Source organism: Bufo gargarizans, chromosome 2, assembly GCF_014858855.1.
Source record: "Bufo gargarizans isolate SCDJY-AF-19 chromosome 2, ASM1485885v1, whole genome shotgun sequence".
Lineage (NCBI taxonomy): Eukaryota > Metazoa > Chordata > Amphibia > Anura > Bufonidae > Bufo > Bufo gargarizans.
Window position 1 is genome coordinate 198,964,813 of NC_058081.1, and position 19,618 is coordinate 198,984,430.

At 43.4% G+C, this 19,618-nt stretch overlaps 1 protein-coding gene across 1 annotated transcript in view; it reads right to left on the bottom strand.

Moving 5' to 3' along the window:
- LOC122927741 (alpha-protein kinase 3-like) overlaps positions 1-19,618 on the bottom strand; it is a 139,416-nt gene that overhangs the window by 86,816 nt on the left and 32,982 nt on the right. The window contains exon 3 of the mRNA XM_044279877.1: positions 7,278-7,399. Within this exon, the coding sequence (XP_044135812.1) occupies positions 7,278-7,399 (122 nt within the window). The remainder of the gene's footprint in view (positions 1-7,277; positions 7,400-19,618) is intronic.

Genomic DNA, 19,618 nt, shown 5'->3' on the forward strand with positions numbered 1-19,618 from the left:
TTTCTGCCACGACCAGGTAGTGTTTCAACAGTGCCCTTTGCCTTGAATTTGCGAATGATGCTTCCTATGGTGTCTCTTGGTATGTTTAACATCTTTGCAATATTCTCATAGCCATTGCCCTTCCTGTGAAGAGAAATCACCTCTTCTCTTGTCTTCCTGGACCATTCTCTTGACTTCACCATGTTTGTAAACACACCAGTAAATGTCTAGAAGGAGCTGAGTATCACAGTCCTTTTAAATCTGCCTAATTGGTGCTTATTATGCTTGATTGCTTATACTTGACATCCACAGGTGTTTTCATTACCTGATCGAAAACACTTGAATGAACCTCTGTTCTTAAGAGTGGTAGTCTTTAAGGGGTTGAATAATTGTGTCAATGAAGAAATCACAAAAATAACATTTAATACTGTATTACAAAAACAATTGATGTCATTTCAGTCCTTGTAAGATTTCATTCTGAACACAATTACAAATGTACACTAAATTCCCTAAAACTCTTTACAGCATTGGGGGGTTGAATAATTTTGAACACAACTGTACAAGGTGGCGTTCCAGTGCGTCGTACAGTCACAAATCAGACGCCTGACAGGCAGGTGGTGTCGCCGCTGAACGTCAGCAAGGCGAGCCATGGCTGTGTAAGATCTTCTAAAATGGCCAGAGATTTTCTTGGCCTGCCGCAAGACGTCCTGGACCCTGGGGAACGTGTGTCATTTTGCCCTGTTTCAGCGTGCTCAGCAGATCGGCACCGTTGTCGCACACCACTTTACCAACTATCAAATTGAGCGGGGTTAGCTACTGATCGGCCTGTGACCGCAGAGCTGAAAGCAGTGCAGGACCGGTGTGGCTCTTTGCTTCCAGGCACAACAGCCGCAGCACAGCATGGCAACGTCTCACCTGGCATAATAGATTCTGGGGAGATTAGGGGGTGAAGTGGAAGAGGCGGTAACAGTGGAAAAGGAGGAGTCAGCCGAGATGGAGACGGAGGATGGAGTAGGAGGAGGAGAAGAAGAGGCAGGCCTGCATGCAATCCGTGACGGTAACACCAAATCCACATGGGTGCTATGGGTTTCATGCTTGACAGCTGTCAGAAGGTTCATCCAGTGGGCAATAAAAGTTATTTATCTTCCCTGCCTGTGTTTAATAGACCACGTTTCTGTGGTCAGATATATCTTGGCACAGACACCGTGTTCCAGAGATACATTCACTTGCCGCTGAACATGGCCATATAGCTCTGCGATGCCCTTCTGGGAGAAATATTTCCTTCTGGGGACCTTCCCTTGCGGTGTGCCAATGGGCACAAATTTTCTAAAGGCCTCCGAGTCCACCAGTTTTTATGGCAGTAGTTGCCAAGCCAGCAGTTCCGATAAGCCAGCAGTCAGCCATTGGGCAAGAGGGTTATCTGGCATCATCAACTTTTTACGTTCGAACATTTGAGCCATGGAAGCCTACCTTTTGCCAGATGAACGCGACAATGGCACGGTGGAAGGTGGAGTGGAGGACAAATGGGAGGAGAGAGGAGAAGGAAAAGAGGCAGGATGTAGAGCACCTGGATTGTGGCTTTGTGATTTCTGACTTTGCTCCCACTGGGCTCGGTAATGGGAGGCCAGGTGCCTTCTTAAGGCGGTCGTCCCTAGCTGAGTGTTGGGCTTATGGCGACTTATGCATTGACAGCACAGGTTGCAGAAGGCAACACTATTGTCAGCAGCTGACACGTTAAAAAAAGCCCACACTACGGAGCCATATGGTGGCATCCTGGGAGCGCAAGATGTGACCGTGCATGCTGGATGGCTCGCTCCTGATACATTTGCAGTCTGCTTTTTGCCTCCTATGGACTGCAAGTTCTACTTGCTTCTCCTCCTCTCCTCCCTATCTTCTGCTCCGTCTCTCTCTCTCTCTGAACTCCTCTCCTCTTCCTCTCTTGTGGGCACCCACGTGACGTCCAACGACACGTCATCATCGTCACCTTCACTACCATTGACATTAGAGATCTCGGAGTAGGCAGCAACAGCGGGGACCACCCTCCTTGGGCTGATCTGGGTACTGTAGTCAGACCGCTGGGTGGCGACCGTTGCTACCTCCTCTTCCTCATCTGATGCCAAGAATGGCTGTGCATCGGTAAGGTCTGGGAATGGATGGGAAAATCATTCCTCTGACTCGAGTGGAGGGGCTATGGTGGTGGTGGTGGTGTCTTTGGTGGTGCGCACAGCAGAGAGTGAGGAGGGTGCAGATACAGAGGATGAGGAGGGTGCAGAAGTGGAAGGCTAAGTGAGCCACTCAACCAACTCTGGTGCGTCCTTTGACGTAATCGCATGCACCTTCTCCAATTTCCCACATACGCTCCGGTCTGGTGCACCTGCCCGACCCCTACCACCCCTGTGGAAAGGCCTGCCTCTTCCTCTGCCCGTCATTTTAAAAATTACTTTGTGCCAAAGTCCCTAGAGAAGAGCACAATTTGTGGAAGTAGGTATATCGCAGGCCTTAATCAGTATTTGGTGGAGGCCGGTATATCGCACCCCTTAGTCAGTATTTTGTGGAAGCAGGTGTATCGTAGGCCTCAATCAATATTTGCTGGAAGCAGGCATATCAATCCCCTTAATTAGTATTTTGTGGAAGCAGGTATATTGCAGGCCTCAATCAATATTTGGTGGAAGCAGGTATATCAATCCCCTTAATCAGTATTTTGTGGAAGCAGGTATATAGAACCCCATAATCAATATCTGGTAGAAGTATGTACAGTGGGATGCGAAAGTTTGGGCAACCTTGTTAATTGTCATGATTTTCCTGCATAAATCGTTGGTTGTTACAATAAAAAATGTCAGCTAAATATATCATATAGGAGACACACACAGTGATATTTGAGAAGTGAAATGAAGTTTATTGGATTTACAGAAAGTGTGCTATAATTGTTTAAACAAAATTAGGCAGGTGCATAAATTTGGGCACCACAAAAAAGAAATTAAATCAATATTTAGTAGATCCTCCTTTTGCAGAAATTACAGCCTCTAAACGCTGTAGGTTCCAATGAGAGTCTGGATTCTGGTTGAAGGTATTTTGGACCATTCCTCTTTACAAAACATCTTTAGTTCATTCAGGTTTGATGGCTTCCGAGCATGGACAGCTCTTTAAGTCACACCACAGATTTTCAATTATATTCAGGTCTGGGGACTGAGATGGCCATTCCAGAACGTTGTACTTGTTCCTCTGCATAAATGCCTTAGTAGATTTTGAGCAGTGTTTAGGGTCGTTGTCTTGTTGAAAGATCCGGCCCCGGCGCAGCTTCAGCTTTGTCACTGATTCCTGGACATTGATCTCCAGAATCTGCTGATACTGACTGGAATCCATGCGTCCCTCAACTTTGACAAGATTCCCAGTCCCTTCACTGGCCACACCATGATGGAACCACCACCATATTTTACTGTAGGTAGCAGGTGTTTTTCTTGGAATGCTGTGTTCTTTTTCCTCCATGCATAACGCCCCTTGTTATGGCCAAATAACTCAATTTTAGTTTTAATCAGTCCACAGCACCTTATTCCAAAATGAAGCTGGCTTGTCCAAATGTGCTTTAGCCCACCTCAAGCGGCACTTTTTGTGCTGTGGGCGGAGAAAAAGCTTCCTCTGCATCACTCTTGCATACAGCATCTCCTTGCGTAAAGTGCGCCGAATGGTTGAACGATGCACAGTGACTCCATCTGCAGCAAGATGATGTTGTAGGTCTTTGGTGCTGGTCTGTGGGTTGACTCACTGTTCTCACCATTCGTCGCTTCTGTCTAGCCGAGATTTTTCTTGGTCTGCTACTTCGAGCCTTAACTTGAACTGAGCCTGTGGTCTTCCATTTCCTCAATATGTTCCTAACTGTGGAAACAGACAGCTGAAATCTCTGAGACAGCTTTCTGTATTCTTCCCTTAAACTATGATGGTGAACAATCTTTGTCTTCAGGTCATTTGAGAGTTGTTTTGAGACCCCCCATGTTGCTACTCTTCAGAGAAAATTAAAAGAGGAGGGAAACTTGCAATTGACCCCCATAAATACTCTTTAGCATAATTGGATTCACCTGTGTATGTAGGTCAGGGGTCACTGAGCTTACCAAGCCAATTTGAGTTCCAATAATTAGTTCTAAAGGTTTTGGAATCAATAAAATGACAACAGTGCCCAAATTTATGCACCTGCCTAATTTTGTTTAAACAATTATAGCACACTTTCTGTGAATCCAATAAACTTAATTTTACTCCTCAAATATCACTGTGTGTGTCTCCTATATGATATATTTAACTGACATTTTTTATCGTAACAACCAATGATTTATACAGGAAAATCATGACGATTAACAAGGTTGCCCAAACTTTCGCATCCCACTGTATATGGCAACCCTTAATCTGTATTTTGTTGAAGCAGGTATATCAAACCCCTTAATCAGTATTTTGTGGAAGCAAGTATATCACATCCCTCAATCAGTATTTTGTGGAAACAGGTATATAGAACCCCTTAATCAGTATTTTGAGGAAGCAGGTATATAGCACCCCTCAATCAGTATTTTGTGGAAGCAGGTATATCGCACCCCTCAATCAGTTTTTTGTGGAAGCAGGTATATAGAGCCCCTTAATCAATATTTGGTGGAAGCAGGTATATCAAACCCCTTAATAAGCATTTGGTGGAAGCATGTGTATGACGCAGGCCTCAATCAATATTTGGTGGAAGCATGTATATCAATCCCCTCAATCAGTATTTTGTGGAAGCAGGTATATCGCACCCCTCAATCAGTTTTTTGTGGAAGCAGGTATTTAGAACCCCTTAATCAATATTTGGTGGAAGCAGGTATATCAAACCCCTTAATAAGCATTTGGTGGAAGCATGTGTATGACGCAGGCCTCAATCAATATTTGGTGGAAGCAGGTATATCAATCCCCTTAATCAATATTTGGTGGAAGCAGGTATAGCACACCCCTCAATCTGTATTTTATTGAAGCAGGTATATTAAACCCCTTTATCAGTATTTTGTGGAAGCAGGTATATCGCACCCCTCAGTATTTTGTGGAAGCAGGTATATAGAACCCCTTAATCAGTATTTTGTAGAAGTAGGTATATCGCACCCCTAAATCAGTATTTTGGAGAAACAGGTATATAGAACCCCTCAATCAGTATTTTGTGGAAGAAGGTATATCAAACCCCAATATCAGTATTTTGTGGAAGCAGGTATATGACACCCCTTAATCAGTTTTTTGGGGGGCAACAAGTATATAACACCCGTTGCAAATAGTTCTTCCTATAACACTTATCCCTCTATATACCTGCAGTATTGCAGCAGAACCGCACACAACTGCTGCACAATACAAATGCACGATATACTTTCTATGTTAGAAAGTTTTTTTATAGGTATATCACACCCCTCAATCAGTTTTTTTGGGGCAACAGGTATATCACACCAGTTGCAATTAGTTATTCTAATAGCATTTGTCCCTCTATATAGCTGCAGTATCGCATCAGAACCGCAACTACTGCACAATACAAATGCACTATAATGTACTTTCTATGTTATAAAGTATATTATAAGTATATCACACTTTTGAAAGCACACCTATACCAGTACTTAAAAAAACTTTTGTGGCCCTATTAGCTAGCGTTTGGTGTCCCCCACTAGTCTGTCCCTGCTCCACAAAGCAACCTCTCCCTACACTGGCAAAACACAGAATGTGAAATGGCTGTCAGATCGGGTTCTGTTATAAGGTGGGGATGTGTCCATGAGCGGAAACGTCTCAATTGGCTGTCCTGTCCCACCTGATGGATGTGTCATGGGTCAAAGTTCAGCACAATGCAAAAAAATATGGCGCATGCGAACATCGCATGTTTGGCAAATCGTGAATGCGCAAAGTTCGCCGCGAAACGACCGCTGGGCGAACTGCAAGTCCATCTCTAGATAGGAAATTATCCAACTCCACCACATGACCAATGTGAGAAAGTAAGTGCCCTCTTACTTTTATAACTGTTTACCCCATCATCCCTATAATCTGCTTTCAATCTCTCATATTACTCCTGAGGAATTTTAATGCACAACTGCCTTCAGACTTTTGAGGTTCTGCCACAGCATCTCTTTTAGGTTCAAGTCCGGCTTTTGACTAAGCCAATCCAAGATTTAAAGGTGTATTTCAAAAATCTGATATTCCTTATGCACATTATACTGTAGGTGATAACTTCTGGATCAGTTGGGCTCCAACCACTTGGACCCCCACTGATCACAAGAATAGGGCAGGCTATGCCTCCAAAATGAACAGCTGGTCAAGGCTGTGCACTGCACTCCATTCATTCTCTATGGCAGGCATCCTCAAACTGCGGCCCTCCAGCTGTTGCAAAACTACAGCTCCCAGCATGCCCGAACAGCCTACAGGTATAGTTCTACAACAGCTGGAGGGCCACAGTTTGAGGATGCCTGCTCTATGGGATTACCAGAGAGAGCAGAGTACAGAGCTATGCTATTTCTATCTGTCCCATAGAGATAAATGAAGTGCACATTTGACCAGCCGTGCCATTCATTTGGCTTCAACTGGACATTTTCATCAGCAGTTTGCACAGAATTTGGTACAGAAATTATCTAATAGATGCACCAAGTTTATCAAAGTGGCTCATAATTTTAGTGCATTGTTAGACACTTTTCTCTAGATTTACACTATCTATTGGTTTGCTTACTTTGCACCAAAATTTTGGCACACATAAGCACATTTTAAACTATTTCTCTTTCCTGGGCATGACGCCTCTGCACCCCTTAAGTTAAAGAGGTTTTCCAAGACTTAAATACTGATGACTTATCCCATGGATAGGTAATCAGTATTTGATCGGTGGGGGTCCGACACCTGGGATTTCCTGCCGATCAGCTGTTCGAGAAGGCAGCTGCACTCACAGTATCACCACGGCCTTCTCGCAGCTTTTCCTAGGCACAGCTCAGCCCCATAGAAGTGAATGGGGCTGAGCTGCAATACCAAGCACAGCCACTATACAATGTATGGCACTGTGCGTGCTGAGCAGGGAGAAGGTGCAGTGCTCACAGGAGTGCCGATCCCTTCTCAAACAGATCATCAACTGGGGTCCTGAGTGTCGGATCTCTACCAATCAGATATATTTCTTCCTACTTTCTATATTTTAAGTTTATTATGAGAAGCGGCCATAGAAATCAACAGATACTGAGTGAAAATTGAAGATTTTATTATCAAAATAATTGTCTACATCAGTGAATTTTTAATTTCTCAGTTAAATAGAAAAATATATAAGGCAAATTAATTTTCCTTACCTGTTACCATACAGATAAACTTAGCATCTGATCCCTCTGAAACAGCCCTGGGTTTCAATGTTGTCTCAAAACTTGGCTGTGTTTCTTCAGTCAGTTGGGATATTATACTGCAGAATGTTGTCCTGGTAATCAGAAATCCATTCGTCAAAAACAAAGGTAGTACCACATACACATACATAGTACCACAAAGCATGATTGATATGTGTCCAAAAGGTGCTGTAGAGCCCTAGCCTAAAACCGTGGTGTTTTAGAACTTTTGAAAACATCCACCACAATGCACATTATAAAAATTTGGATAAAACCCTGATATACTGAATTTCTGACCTTCACATTTGTCAACTTAAAGTGGTTTTCCAGGAAAATAACATTGATGGCCTATAAATTATCAGATTCATTGGAATCTGACTAAAGCGCCCCCTTTATTGTTTATGAGGATCATCTACACACTTTTAGTAGTGGCCGTGACTAGCGTTGCACTTCAGTACCAGTAAAGTGAGTGGGACTTAAAGTAGCTGCAGTAGCAGGCACAGCCACTCCCAAGGGCATGGAACAACTGTATGTCTAGAAAATAACGGAGGAGCACCGTGGCCCCTTCAGTCAGGAGTGATGAATACTGTAGTTCTAAATAAACACTTTTAAATGGTTATCTAAGACAAAACTTTTTTAACAGACTTCTTCAGAGTGGCTGTGGGGTTCATACTTACCTGGTCTCCTCCGCTGGATTCTGACGGCATTGCTCCACAGCTGTCTTTGCAGGTCCCAGCTCTCTGGGTACCAACAGGCACCACTTAACCGCTACAGCCAGTTACTGGCTGCCGCAGTGACCTTTTCATCCATGCGGTACGTCACTGCATCACATGCCGCATTGGTGAAAGATGTGACCAGCAATCGTATGAGGCCCGTCAACAAGATGTTGATTTGCAGAAACCAGGATCCTGCAGAGGTGGCCATGGAGCAAAGCTGGGGTAAACAGGGCAGTGATTACCTAACAAGATTTGGTGATCAGCAGTGCTACTCCCAGTGTAAAGAGGGGATATGCTGCTAACATGCAAACTGATTGGGGATGAATGATTGTACTAACGATCATTTGTTCCCCTTTCACATCTGCTGGTGTGAAGGCCCTTTAAGAGAACTGATTGACTTGTTATATTGTTGTTCAGCGCTCGTTTAGGTCTGGGTATGGGCCTATGTGCAAACGCTCATCAATGGACTGAAATGGTTGATATGAACTGAGACATTTAGGCAGTAGCCCCAGTCAGACATTCTAATGCAGGAAGATATTTACATGTGCCTGTCTGCCTCAACATGGCAGATTCAGGTACATATAAGATATATATCTAAGAAAAGATGTTCCGGAATGGTTATTTTTATAGGGAACTAGCGGAAGGACCCGGCTTTACACGGGCATATTTCATCTATTTCATTTAATGTTTGTGTGTGTATTTAAAAGATATCGACAGTATCCCCCATAACAATGAACTCTACAGCACCCCACCCCCTTTAACAGTGAACTCCACAGTCCCCCACCCCTTAACACTGACCCCCCCACAGTGCCCCGCCACCCTAAAATGGGACCTCCACAGCAGCCCATCTCCTTAACTTTGACCTTCACAGCAGCCCACCCCTTTAACAGTGAGTTTTACAGCACCCTACTCCCTTGACACTGACCTCCTTAGGGGCCTGCCTCTTAACAGTGACCTCACAGTACCGTGCTGCCTTAACAGTGACCTCCACAGCAGTTGCCCCTGCCCTCTTAACAGTGACCTCCACAGTGTCCACCCCTTTAATAGTGACCTCCACAGCCGCCTTCCCCCTTAACAGTAACATCCAAAGTGAGCGCCTCTTTAACAGTGACCTCCACAGTGCCGGCCCATTTGTCTCAACAATTTTTATAATGATAGGCTATGGTTTCGCACTGCGACATGTGACATTCTGCGACACGACAGTCACAAAAAATCCATCCAAGATGACAAATGTAGCAGTGTTGTTGTGTCCTATGTGTTGTGCGACTTATTTTTGCGCGACACATGTCGTCGTGTAGCCCTAGCCTAAAGCTGACCTACAGCAGTGAAGAAAAATGTCTGGGTTGTTGTGGAAACCTGGAGTAAAACTGTGTGTATGTGGAGACTAAGGGCCTGCAAGCTTCTTTTGGCTGATAAGGGAGATGTGACCGTGTGTATGGCAGTTGGGATATGAAGAGAAAGACTTGCAGGCTTGTATTGGCTAATACAGGTCATTTTTTCGGAATATCTCAGGAACGGTACAGCCTAGAGAGCTGAGACCCGATCTAAAACCTTCCTGGACACCTGTGTTCCAAATGTTGTGAAGATCGGTCCAGTCGTTTTGTCGCGCATAAAGAACAGACAGACGTCCTGACAGACAGAAACTTACTGTGTACAGGCATGTTACCTCCACAGTATTCTTTCCCAGATAGTAAGTGATATGTGTACCAAGTTTAGCAGAAATTGATCAATGAGTTTTTGAGTTACAGAACCATATGTGTGTAGCATAAACAGTAGTGTAGCATACAAACTTCATGCAGCTGCTGTGTAGAAGCGTATGACCCCCACAAGATTTATTTCAAGGTAGCAATGGAAGTGTTTACCAAGTTTAGTTGAAATCGATGGTTGCATTTTTGAGTGATCGCGGAACATACATACATACATAGACACATACACATACAGTCCTGATCAAAAGTTTAAGACCACTTAAAAATTGGCAAAAAAATTATATTTAGCATGGCTGGATCTTAACAAGGTTCCAAGTAGAGCTTCAACATGCAACAAGAAGAAATGGGAGTGAGACAAAACATTTTTTGAGCATTCAATTTAATGAAAACAATGAATAAACTGAAACAGGCTGTTTTTCAGCTGATCAAAATTTTAGGACCACATGCCTTTAAAAGGCCAAATCTGTGCAAAGATGTGGATTCATTGTCATTTTCTGTCAGGTAGTCACACGTTGTGATGGCAAAGGCAAAAAAACTCTTCCTTTTTTTAACGTGGTCGGGTTGTTGAACTGCATAAGCAGGGTCTCTCACAGTGCGCCATCGCTGCTGAGGGGGGAAGCAGTAAGACAGTCATTTGGAATTTCTTAAATTCTTAAATGATCCTGAGGGTTATGGAACAAAAAAGTCAACTGGAAGACCCCAAAAAAATTCATCAGCACTGAGCCGGAGGATCCAATTGGCTGTCCGTCAAGACACTGGACGATCCTCGACCCAAATTAAGGCCCTTACTGGTGCTGACTGCAGCCCCATAACCATCAGACGGCATCTGAGACTGAAGGGCTTCAAAAACAAAAAATGTCTTCAAAGACCTCGTCTTCTTGAACGCCACAGAACTGCTCTTTTGGACTTTGCAAGAGAGCACCAAACATGGGACATTCAAAGGTGGAAGAAAGTTTTATTCTCTGATGAGAAAAAATGTAACCTTGATGGTCCTGATGGTTTCCAATGTTACTGGCATGACAAGCAGATCCCACCTGAGATGTTTTCTACGCGTCACAGTGGAGGGGGCGCCATAATGGTCTGGGGTGCTTTTTCTTTCAGTGGAACAATGGAGCTTCAGGAAGTGCAGGGGCGTCAAACTGCCGCTGGCTATGTCCAGATGTTGCAGAGAGCATTCCTCATGACTGAGGGCCCTCGTCTGTGTGGTAACGACTGGGTTTTTCAACAGGACAACGCTACAGTACACAATGCCCGCAGGACAAGGGACTTCTTCCAGGAGAATAACATCACTCTTTTGGCCCATCCTGCGTGTTCTCCTGATCTAAATCCAATTGAGAACCTTTGGGGATGGATGGCAAGGGAAGTTTACAAAAATGGACAACAGTTCCAGACAGTAGATGGCCTTCCTGCGGCCGTCTTCACCACTTGGAGAAATGTTCCCACTCACCACATGGAAACGCTTGCATCAAGCATGCCGAAACGAATTTTTGAAGTGATAAACAATAACGGCGGAGCTACTTATTACTGAGTTCATGTTTGGAAGTTGGATTTATGTTTTGGGGGGGGGTTTAGCTTTTTTTTGGAGGTGTGGTCCTAAACTTTTGATCAGCTATAAAATAGCCTGTTTCAGTTTATTTGTTGTTTTCATTAAATTGAATGGCTCAAAAATGTTTTGTCTCACTCCCATTTCTTCTTGTTGCATGTTGAAGCTCTACTTGGAACCTTGTTAAGATCCAGCCATGCTAAATATGATTTTTTGCCATTTTTCAAGTGGTCTTCAACTTTTGATCAGGACTGTATATACGTCCCTCTTTTTATATATATATATATATATATATATATATATATATATAGATGTGAGTATTTATTTTAAAAAAAAGACGTCAGGAGAGGTAACAGGTCTTCTTTAAATATGGCAGCAAGACACTAGTGTGAATATAAGCTAACATTGTTGCTCAGGATCTCAAATTATAGACATGCTCTAAGGCTCCATTCACACGTCCGCAAAATGGGTCCGCATCCTTTCCGCAATTTTGCGGAAAGGGTGCGGACCCATTCATTCTCTATGGGGACGGAATGTGCTGTCCGCATCCACATTTGCGGATCCGCACTTCCGCATCCGTGCTTCCGTTTCCGCAAAAAAAATAGAACATGTCCTATTCTTGTCCGCAATTGCGGACAAGAACAGGCATATTCTATTATGTTGGCAATGTGCGGTCCGCAAAACACATTGCCGCTTTCCGTGTTTTGCGGATCCGTGTCTCCGTGTATCCGCAAAACACATTGCGGACGTGTGAATACAGCCTAAAACATTCAGTGTTCATTTAATATAAACTAATAGAAGTTATGAATGTTGATCTATGTATATAATAAATATATAAAACATGCAAAACATTGCGCAAGAGCATTACCTTGCAGGTGTGTAATGAGAATACCGACTGACACTGGATCGGCTGCAGCAAATGAAAACCGGCTCATTTAGGAGACATTTAAGCAGAGAAGCATTAGTGGATGAATAACAATGATATGATGATGGCAATTTAGTAAATTAGACAACTGCTGGTTCTCAAGCACAAATGATAGAATGTACATTTTAAACATGGTAACATATAAAATTATATCAGTTTATATGCAGTATTGTAGGGGAAAGAGCAAAGCAGCACATGAGCAGAGAGGTTTGCGAAACATGTCTTCGTCTTCTTCAGATGGATAAACAGGGGTAAAAAAGGGATTCCCATAGTTTGTTAAAAGGGTTCTCCTACATTAAGGTGATTATAAGGTATCCTGCTCCTGGGATTTCTTCTTCACCAGGGTCGGACTAGCTCACCAGAGTACCAGAGGATCCTCCAGGCTCAAATATACCATAGTAGGAACCAAAGGTCCAGGAGAAAAAATTATTTGACCTCCACTAGGGTGTTGGGCCTGGAGAATACCAGTATTTTCCTCTGGTAGGTTAAACGAAACCAAGTCTGACACTGGAGTTCATCCATTAATACTGGGGGGACCTGTCAGAAATCACCTGTATCACAAAAAGCTATAAAAAAGTGGTGAATTGTCAGCTTAGTACATGGATAGTTGTAATAGTTGTTGCACTGAATCTATTCATTTGTACTTCTGGATGCAGCTGGAAAAATGGATTTTGCCTTACAAAAAGAAAAAACTGGATGGTAACTATATATAGACTATTTTTAAAAGTGCGCAAGTCGATGGAGAATCTACCCGAACCTGTATTTTTTGATACATTTTTTATCCCTCTTTTAAAAATGTTCATTTCACTCCATACTTGCTAAGTGGGACAGTTGTTCATGGCATCCTCATAGTGGTGTGATCAGCCAATCAGATATCTACCCTGCCTCTCAGTGCATGCAGTCTCACAGACACGAAGAGGGAGAGATAAAATCTGCAGCTGCACCCCCCTCCTCCTTTTATAACATTTACTGTTATATTAGATGGTTCTTTTTCCATTTTAAGAAAACTTACAACTTTCATGTACTTACATGTTCTACTGAAAAAAAATAGTACATGCAAAATCATCCAGTCTCTCTTGACAGACTGACAGTGAGCTTTTACATAGCAATCTAATAGCGACAGAGGTAGAATAACTTCATCACTATGATTTATATTAAAGATCACTGAGGTCTCAAGATGAGAACTTGCAAGAGGTAAGGGGAGCTGCTAACCTAGGATGAGGGACATATAGCAATGAAAATGAAACATGGAGAGTCTCCCCAGAGCTTGGCTGAATTTGCAATGTAACCTAGCCCTTTTGCTTGGCTCTGATACAAGTTTGTTCCCTTCCCTTTTTGCTGCCAGACCTGACAGAACATTTGCTATTTCTAAATCTTTCACCTCAAGTAACCAAAGACACTGTTAACTTTGCAGTAAGCATGTGTTCAATAGCTTATGAAGAAGACCACTGTGATATAATGAGACTGAAATATCCCAGTAGACGATGAAGGATAGTCTTGAAAAACATACAAGATATATATATCAATCAGCATCAGCCATAACATTAAAGCCTAATATTGTGTAGGTCACCTCTCCTGCTGCCAACACAGTTCTGACCCATCGAGGCATGAGCTTCACAGGAACTCTTAAAGTTGTCCAGTGGTACCTGCAACCAAGACATTAGCAAGCAGATCCATTAAGTCCTGTAAGTTGCATAGTGCACCTCCATGGATTGGACTTGTTTTTCCAGCACATCACATAGATGCAGGAATGAAATTGAGATTTAGGGAACTTAGAGGCCGAGTCAACACCTTGAAGTCATTCCCCCAACCATTTCTGAGCAATTTTTACAATGTGACGGGGCACCTTATCCTGCTGAAAGATCCCACCGCCATTAAATGAACACCATTGCCATTAAGGGATATACTTGGTCTGTAACAATGTTTAGGTAGGTGGAACATGCCAAATGAATCCACATGAATGTCAGGAACCAAAGTTTCCCAGAAAACCATTGCCCTGAACATTATACTGTCTCTGCTGACTTGTCATCTTCCCATATAGCATCCTGATGAGATCTTCTCCCCAGGTAAAAACACACACGCACCCAGCCATCTACATGATGTAAAAGTGATGTGATTCATTAAACCAGGCCACCTTCTTCTATTGCTTCATGGTTCCAATGCTAATGTTCCCTCTGTAGGCATTTTCAAAGGTGGACAGGGACCATCACAGGCACTCAGACTCACTCTTGGTTTCCAGCTACATGGGCCCAATCATAGCAAGTAGCAATGCACTATGCTCCAGTGTCTTTCCATTGTAGCCATCATTAATTTTTTCAGCAATTTGTGCTACAGTGGCTCTTTCATGACATCAGACCAGAAGGGCGGACCTATGATCCCCTTCGGTCCACCACTTGTCCTTCTTTGGACCACTTTTAGTAGGCACTCCCAACTGCATACTGTGAATACCCTACAAGACCTGCTGTTTTGGAAATCCTCTGACCAGTCGCCTAGCCATTACAATTTGACCCTTGTCAAAGTCACTCAGATCTTTAGGCTTGCTCATTTTTCTTGCTTCAATCATATAAAAGGGGTTATCCCATGATTAATGTAAGCTTTAAAATGTCCTCTAGTACATCACAATCTCTTTCTAACAAAGTTACAACTGGCCCTGTACCTCACATGGATCCAGAGGTATCCTCATTCATTGCTTCAGTTGCTCAGCTAGATTTACAGTATTTATACAGCTCAGGGTGTATGTCCTTTCTCAGAAGGTGTATCCTTTCTGCTGCAGCTCTACCTATAAGCTATAACTATCACAGCTTCTAAAAGAAGGTAGGGCTGGTCGAAGCCAAAGTATAAAACTGAGCATGTGTGTCCACCTCAGTGAGGAGGACAAGGAAATAAGGAAAAGAACAAACAGCAGGTGGTGCTGTACAGATACATTTTATTGAATATCTAAGTTGCTGTGCTAACTCTTGTAGTTAGGTGGAACTATAAAACTATTCAGATGCAGGGTCTGCTTTGAAAAATGAGGAATATTTTTCATGGGACAACTGCCTTCACTTTAAGGATTGGCTGTTCACTGGTTGCCTAATATATGCCAGGGTTGACGAGTTCCATTGTAACAAGATGATCCATGTTATGCAATGTTATAATTTTATAGCTGTTGTCTATTGGTTAGCTTCTCTTGTGCTAGATGTTGTATGAGCTTGGAATAAACTACAACTAGTGAGATTAGTACTGATCAACCATTAGAAAGTTATGAGATCTGTATAACACATGCATATGTTTTTTTATCCCTATGTATGTCCCGGTATTTATGGGGACAAGTAAATATTTCACAACAAGCACATTAACAGTCCATCTGCTGCACAGGCATATCCTCTATCGTGTAGACCAGGAGCAGTTGTTTCCATGTGACAGTAATCCATACCTCCCGACTTTCTAAATGAACAAAACGGGGCACATCGTGCAGCACTCAAAGCGCGCCGCAGCAATTTTTTTCTGCACTAGCTCTAATTCCGCCCAAAACATAACTATGCATCTAATCCCAACCAGTCCTCTTAATTCCCCCATATAGTAATTATTCCCCCTTCATGCCACTAAACAGTATTTATGCCCACATTGTGCCCCCTCATGGAATTATGCCCAGCTGTTCCCACAGTTATATGCACTGTTATGTGCCCCCAGTAATATACCCAGCTCTGTCCCCAGTAATATGCCCAGTTATATGCCCAGCTGTGTTCCCAGTTTTATGCCCAGCTGTGTTCCCAGTTTTATGCCCAGCTGTGCCCCCAGTAATATGTCCAGCTGTGCCCCCAGTAATATGTCCAGCTGTGCCCCCAGTAATATGTCCACCTGTGCCCCCAGTAATATGTCCATCTGTGCCCCCAGTAATATGTCCAGCTGTGCCCCCCCGTAATATGCCCAGCTATGTTCCCCTAGTAATATGCCCAGTTATGTGCCCCCAGTAATATGTCCAGCTGTGCACCCAGTAATATGTCCAGCTGTGCACCCAGTAATATGCCCAGCTTTGTGCCCCCAGTAATATGCTCAGTTATGTGCCCCCAGTAATATGTCCAGCTGTGCCCCCAGTAATATGCCCAGCTATGTGCCCCCAGTAATATGCCCAGTTATGTGCCCCCAGTAATATGTCCAGCTGTGCCCCCAGTAAACGGATCTGTCTTGAACACCATTGAAAGTGAATGGAGGACGTATTCGTTTTCTATTGTGCCATAGCGGAATGGAGACTGAACTGATGCAAACTGATGCATTCTGAGCGGATCATTTTCCATTCAGAATTCATTAGAAGAATGCAAACTGATCCGTTTTGGACCGCTTGTGAGAGCCCTGAACGGATATCACAAACGGAAAGCCAAAACGCGAGTGTGAAACTTTTTGTGCATCCTTCAATTTTTGGGGATTTTTTTCCGTTTACAACAGGATGGCTTATCAATAGTTCTCAATTTCAGTTATGAACTTAAAGGGGTTAGCCCATCTTGGACATTGGGGGCATATTGCTGGATGTGCCCCAAATGTCTGATGGCTGCGGGTCACCTCTGGCTTCGCTATTTCTGTGAGCACCACAGAAGTAATTGCAGCAGTGGCCGTACTTGTGCAATGCACTTCCCATTCACTTGGCGCTCTGCTATTTTCGGCAGCCCTACAGAAATGAATGGAGGGCGGTCACGCATGTGCTATGTTCTATCCGGCGCTTTGCAGGCTCTGTTCTGGGACCCGCACTTATCAAATATTAGGGGCATATCCAAGATGGGAATACCCCTTTAAGTATATCAATTATACATTTAATGGGACTATGACTTAGGGTGGGTTCACACTAGTGTTATTGAGTCTGTTATGGCCTTCCGTTCTAACAGGGTTATAACGGAACATAACGGAATCCATAGGATGGAATGCAAAACGGAAGCCTTTAAGAGGCATTCCATTTTGCTCCGTCCTAATAGAAGTCTATAGGAAAACATAACGGATCCGTCTGGGTCCCGTTATGCAAGACGGAAAACAAAGTCCTGTCGACAGAACTTTGTTTTCCATCTTGCATAATGGGAACCAGACGAATTCGTTTTGATTCCCATAGACTTCCATTAGGACGGAGAGCAAACGGAATGCCTTTCATAATGCAAGTCTATGGGCAGCAAAACAGATCCGCCCTTCCATCTTATAGATTCCGTTATGTTCCCTATTATAACGGAAAGCCATAACAGACTCCATAACGCTAGTGTGAACCCACCCTTTATTAATTCCTTTAATTAGGTTTTCCAGGGTATTTTCTTATTTTTGGAAACTGCTGGGTCCTATCAAAAGAATAATCTGACACTTAAAGGGCATTTGTCAGCAGGTTTGTACCTATGAAACTGGCTGACCTGTGGCATGTGCGCTTAAAAGCTAAAGTCATCTGTGTTGGTCCTATGTTCATATGTGCCCGCATTGATGAGAAAAATAATGTTTTAATACAGGTCCTTCTCAAAAAATTAGCATATTGTGATAAAGTTCATTATTTTCTGTAATGTACTGATAAACATTAGACTTTCATATATTTTAGATTCATTACACACCAACTGAAGTAGTTCAAGCCTTTTATTGTTTTAATATTGATGATTTTGGCATACAGCTCATGAAAACCCAAATTCCTATTTCAAAAAATTAGCATATCATGAAAAGGTTCTCTAAACGAGCTATTAACCTAATCATCTGAATCAACTAATTAACTCTAAACACCTGCAAAAGATTCCTGAGGCTTTTAAAAACTCCCAGCCTGGTTCATTACTCAAAACCGCAATCATGGGTAAGACTGCCGACCTGACTGCTGTCCAGAAGGCCATCATTGACACCCTCTAGCAAGAGGGTAAGACACAGAAAGAAATTTCTGAACGAATAGGCTGTTCCCAGAGTGCTGTATTAAGGCACCTCAGTGGGAAGTCTGTGGGAAGGAAAAAGCGTGGCAGAAAACGCTGCACAACGAGAAGAGGTGACCGGACCCTGAGGAAGATTGTGGAGAAGGACCGATTCCAGACCTTGGGGGACCTGCGGAAGCAGTGGACTGAGTCTGGAGTAGAAACATCCAGAGCCACCGTGTACAGGCGTGTGCAGGAAATGGGCTACAGGTGCCGCATTCCCCAGGTCAAGCCACTTTTGAACCAGAAACAGCGGCAGAAGCGCCTGACCTGGGCTACAGAGAAGCAGCACTGGACTGTTGCATGTCATTCGGAAATCAAGGTGCCAGAGTCTGGAGGAAGACTGGGGAGAGGGAAATGCCAAAATGCCTGAAGTCCAGTGTCAAGTACCCACAGTCAGTGATGGTCTGGGGTGCCATGTCAGCTGCTGGTGTTGGTCCACTGTGTTTTATCAAGGGCAGGGTCAATGCAGCTAGCTATCAGGAGATTTTGGAGCACTTCATGCTTCCATCTGCTGAAAAGCTTTATGGAGATGAAGATTTCTTTTTTCAGCACGACCTGGCACCTGCTCACAGTGCCAAAACCACTGGTAAATGGTTTACTGACCATGGTATTACTGTGCTCAATTGGCCTGCCAACTCTCCTGACCTGAACCCCATAGAGAATCTGTGGGATATTGGGAAGAGAAAGTTGAGAGACGCAAGACCCAACACTCTGGATGAGCTTAAGGCCGCTATCGAAGCATCCTGGGCCTCCATAACACCTCAGCAGTGCCACAGGCTGATTGCCTCCATGCCACGCCGCATTGAAGCAGTCATTTCTGCAAAAGGATTCCCGACCAAGTATTGAGTGCATAACTGAACATAATTATTTGAAGGTTGACTTTTTTTGTATTAAAAACACTTTTCTTTTATTGGTCGGATGAAATATGCAAATTTTTTGAGATAGGAAATTTGGGTTTTCATGAGCTGTATGCCAAAATCATCAATATTAAAACAATAAAAGGCTTGAACTACTTCAGTTGGTGTGTAATGAATCTAAAATATATGAAAGTCTAATGTTTATCAGTACATTACAGAAAATAATGAACTTTATCACAATATGCTAATTTTTTGAGAATGACCTGTATATGCAAATGAGCCTCTAGGAGCAATGGGGGCGTTGCCATTACACCTAGAGGCTCTGCTCTCTCTCTCTGCAACTGCCACTCCCTCTGCATTTTAAATGATAGGGCCAGGCATGATTATGTTTTCACTGCCTGGTCCTGTCAATCAAAGTGAATAGGGCATATATAAACATGGGTACAACACAGATGCAATCAGAGGCCAAGTGCACATGGAATAGGTCAGCCAATTTCATAGGTACAACTCTGCAGACAGATACCCTTTGACCTTCCTAGCCTGCTCTGATCCAGCGCCACCGCTCCTCCCCTGAGCTGCAGCTAGTGATGTATTGGTTTGGTAGTGGTGTCCTAATCACTGCTGCAGCCAATCACTGGCCTGAGCTATGCTGTGCTGTATACTGCTGAAG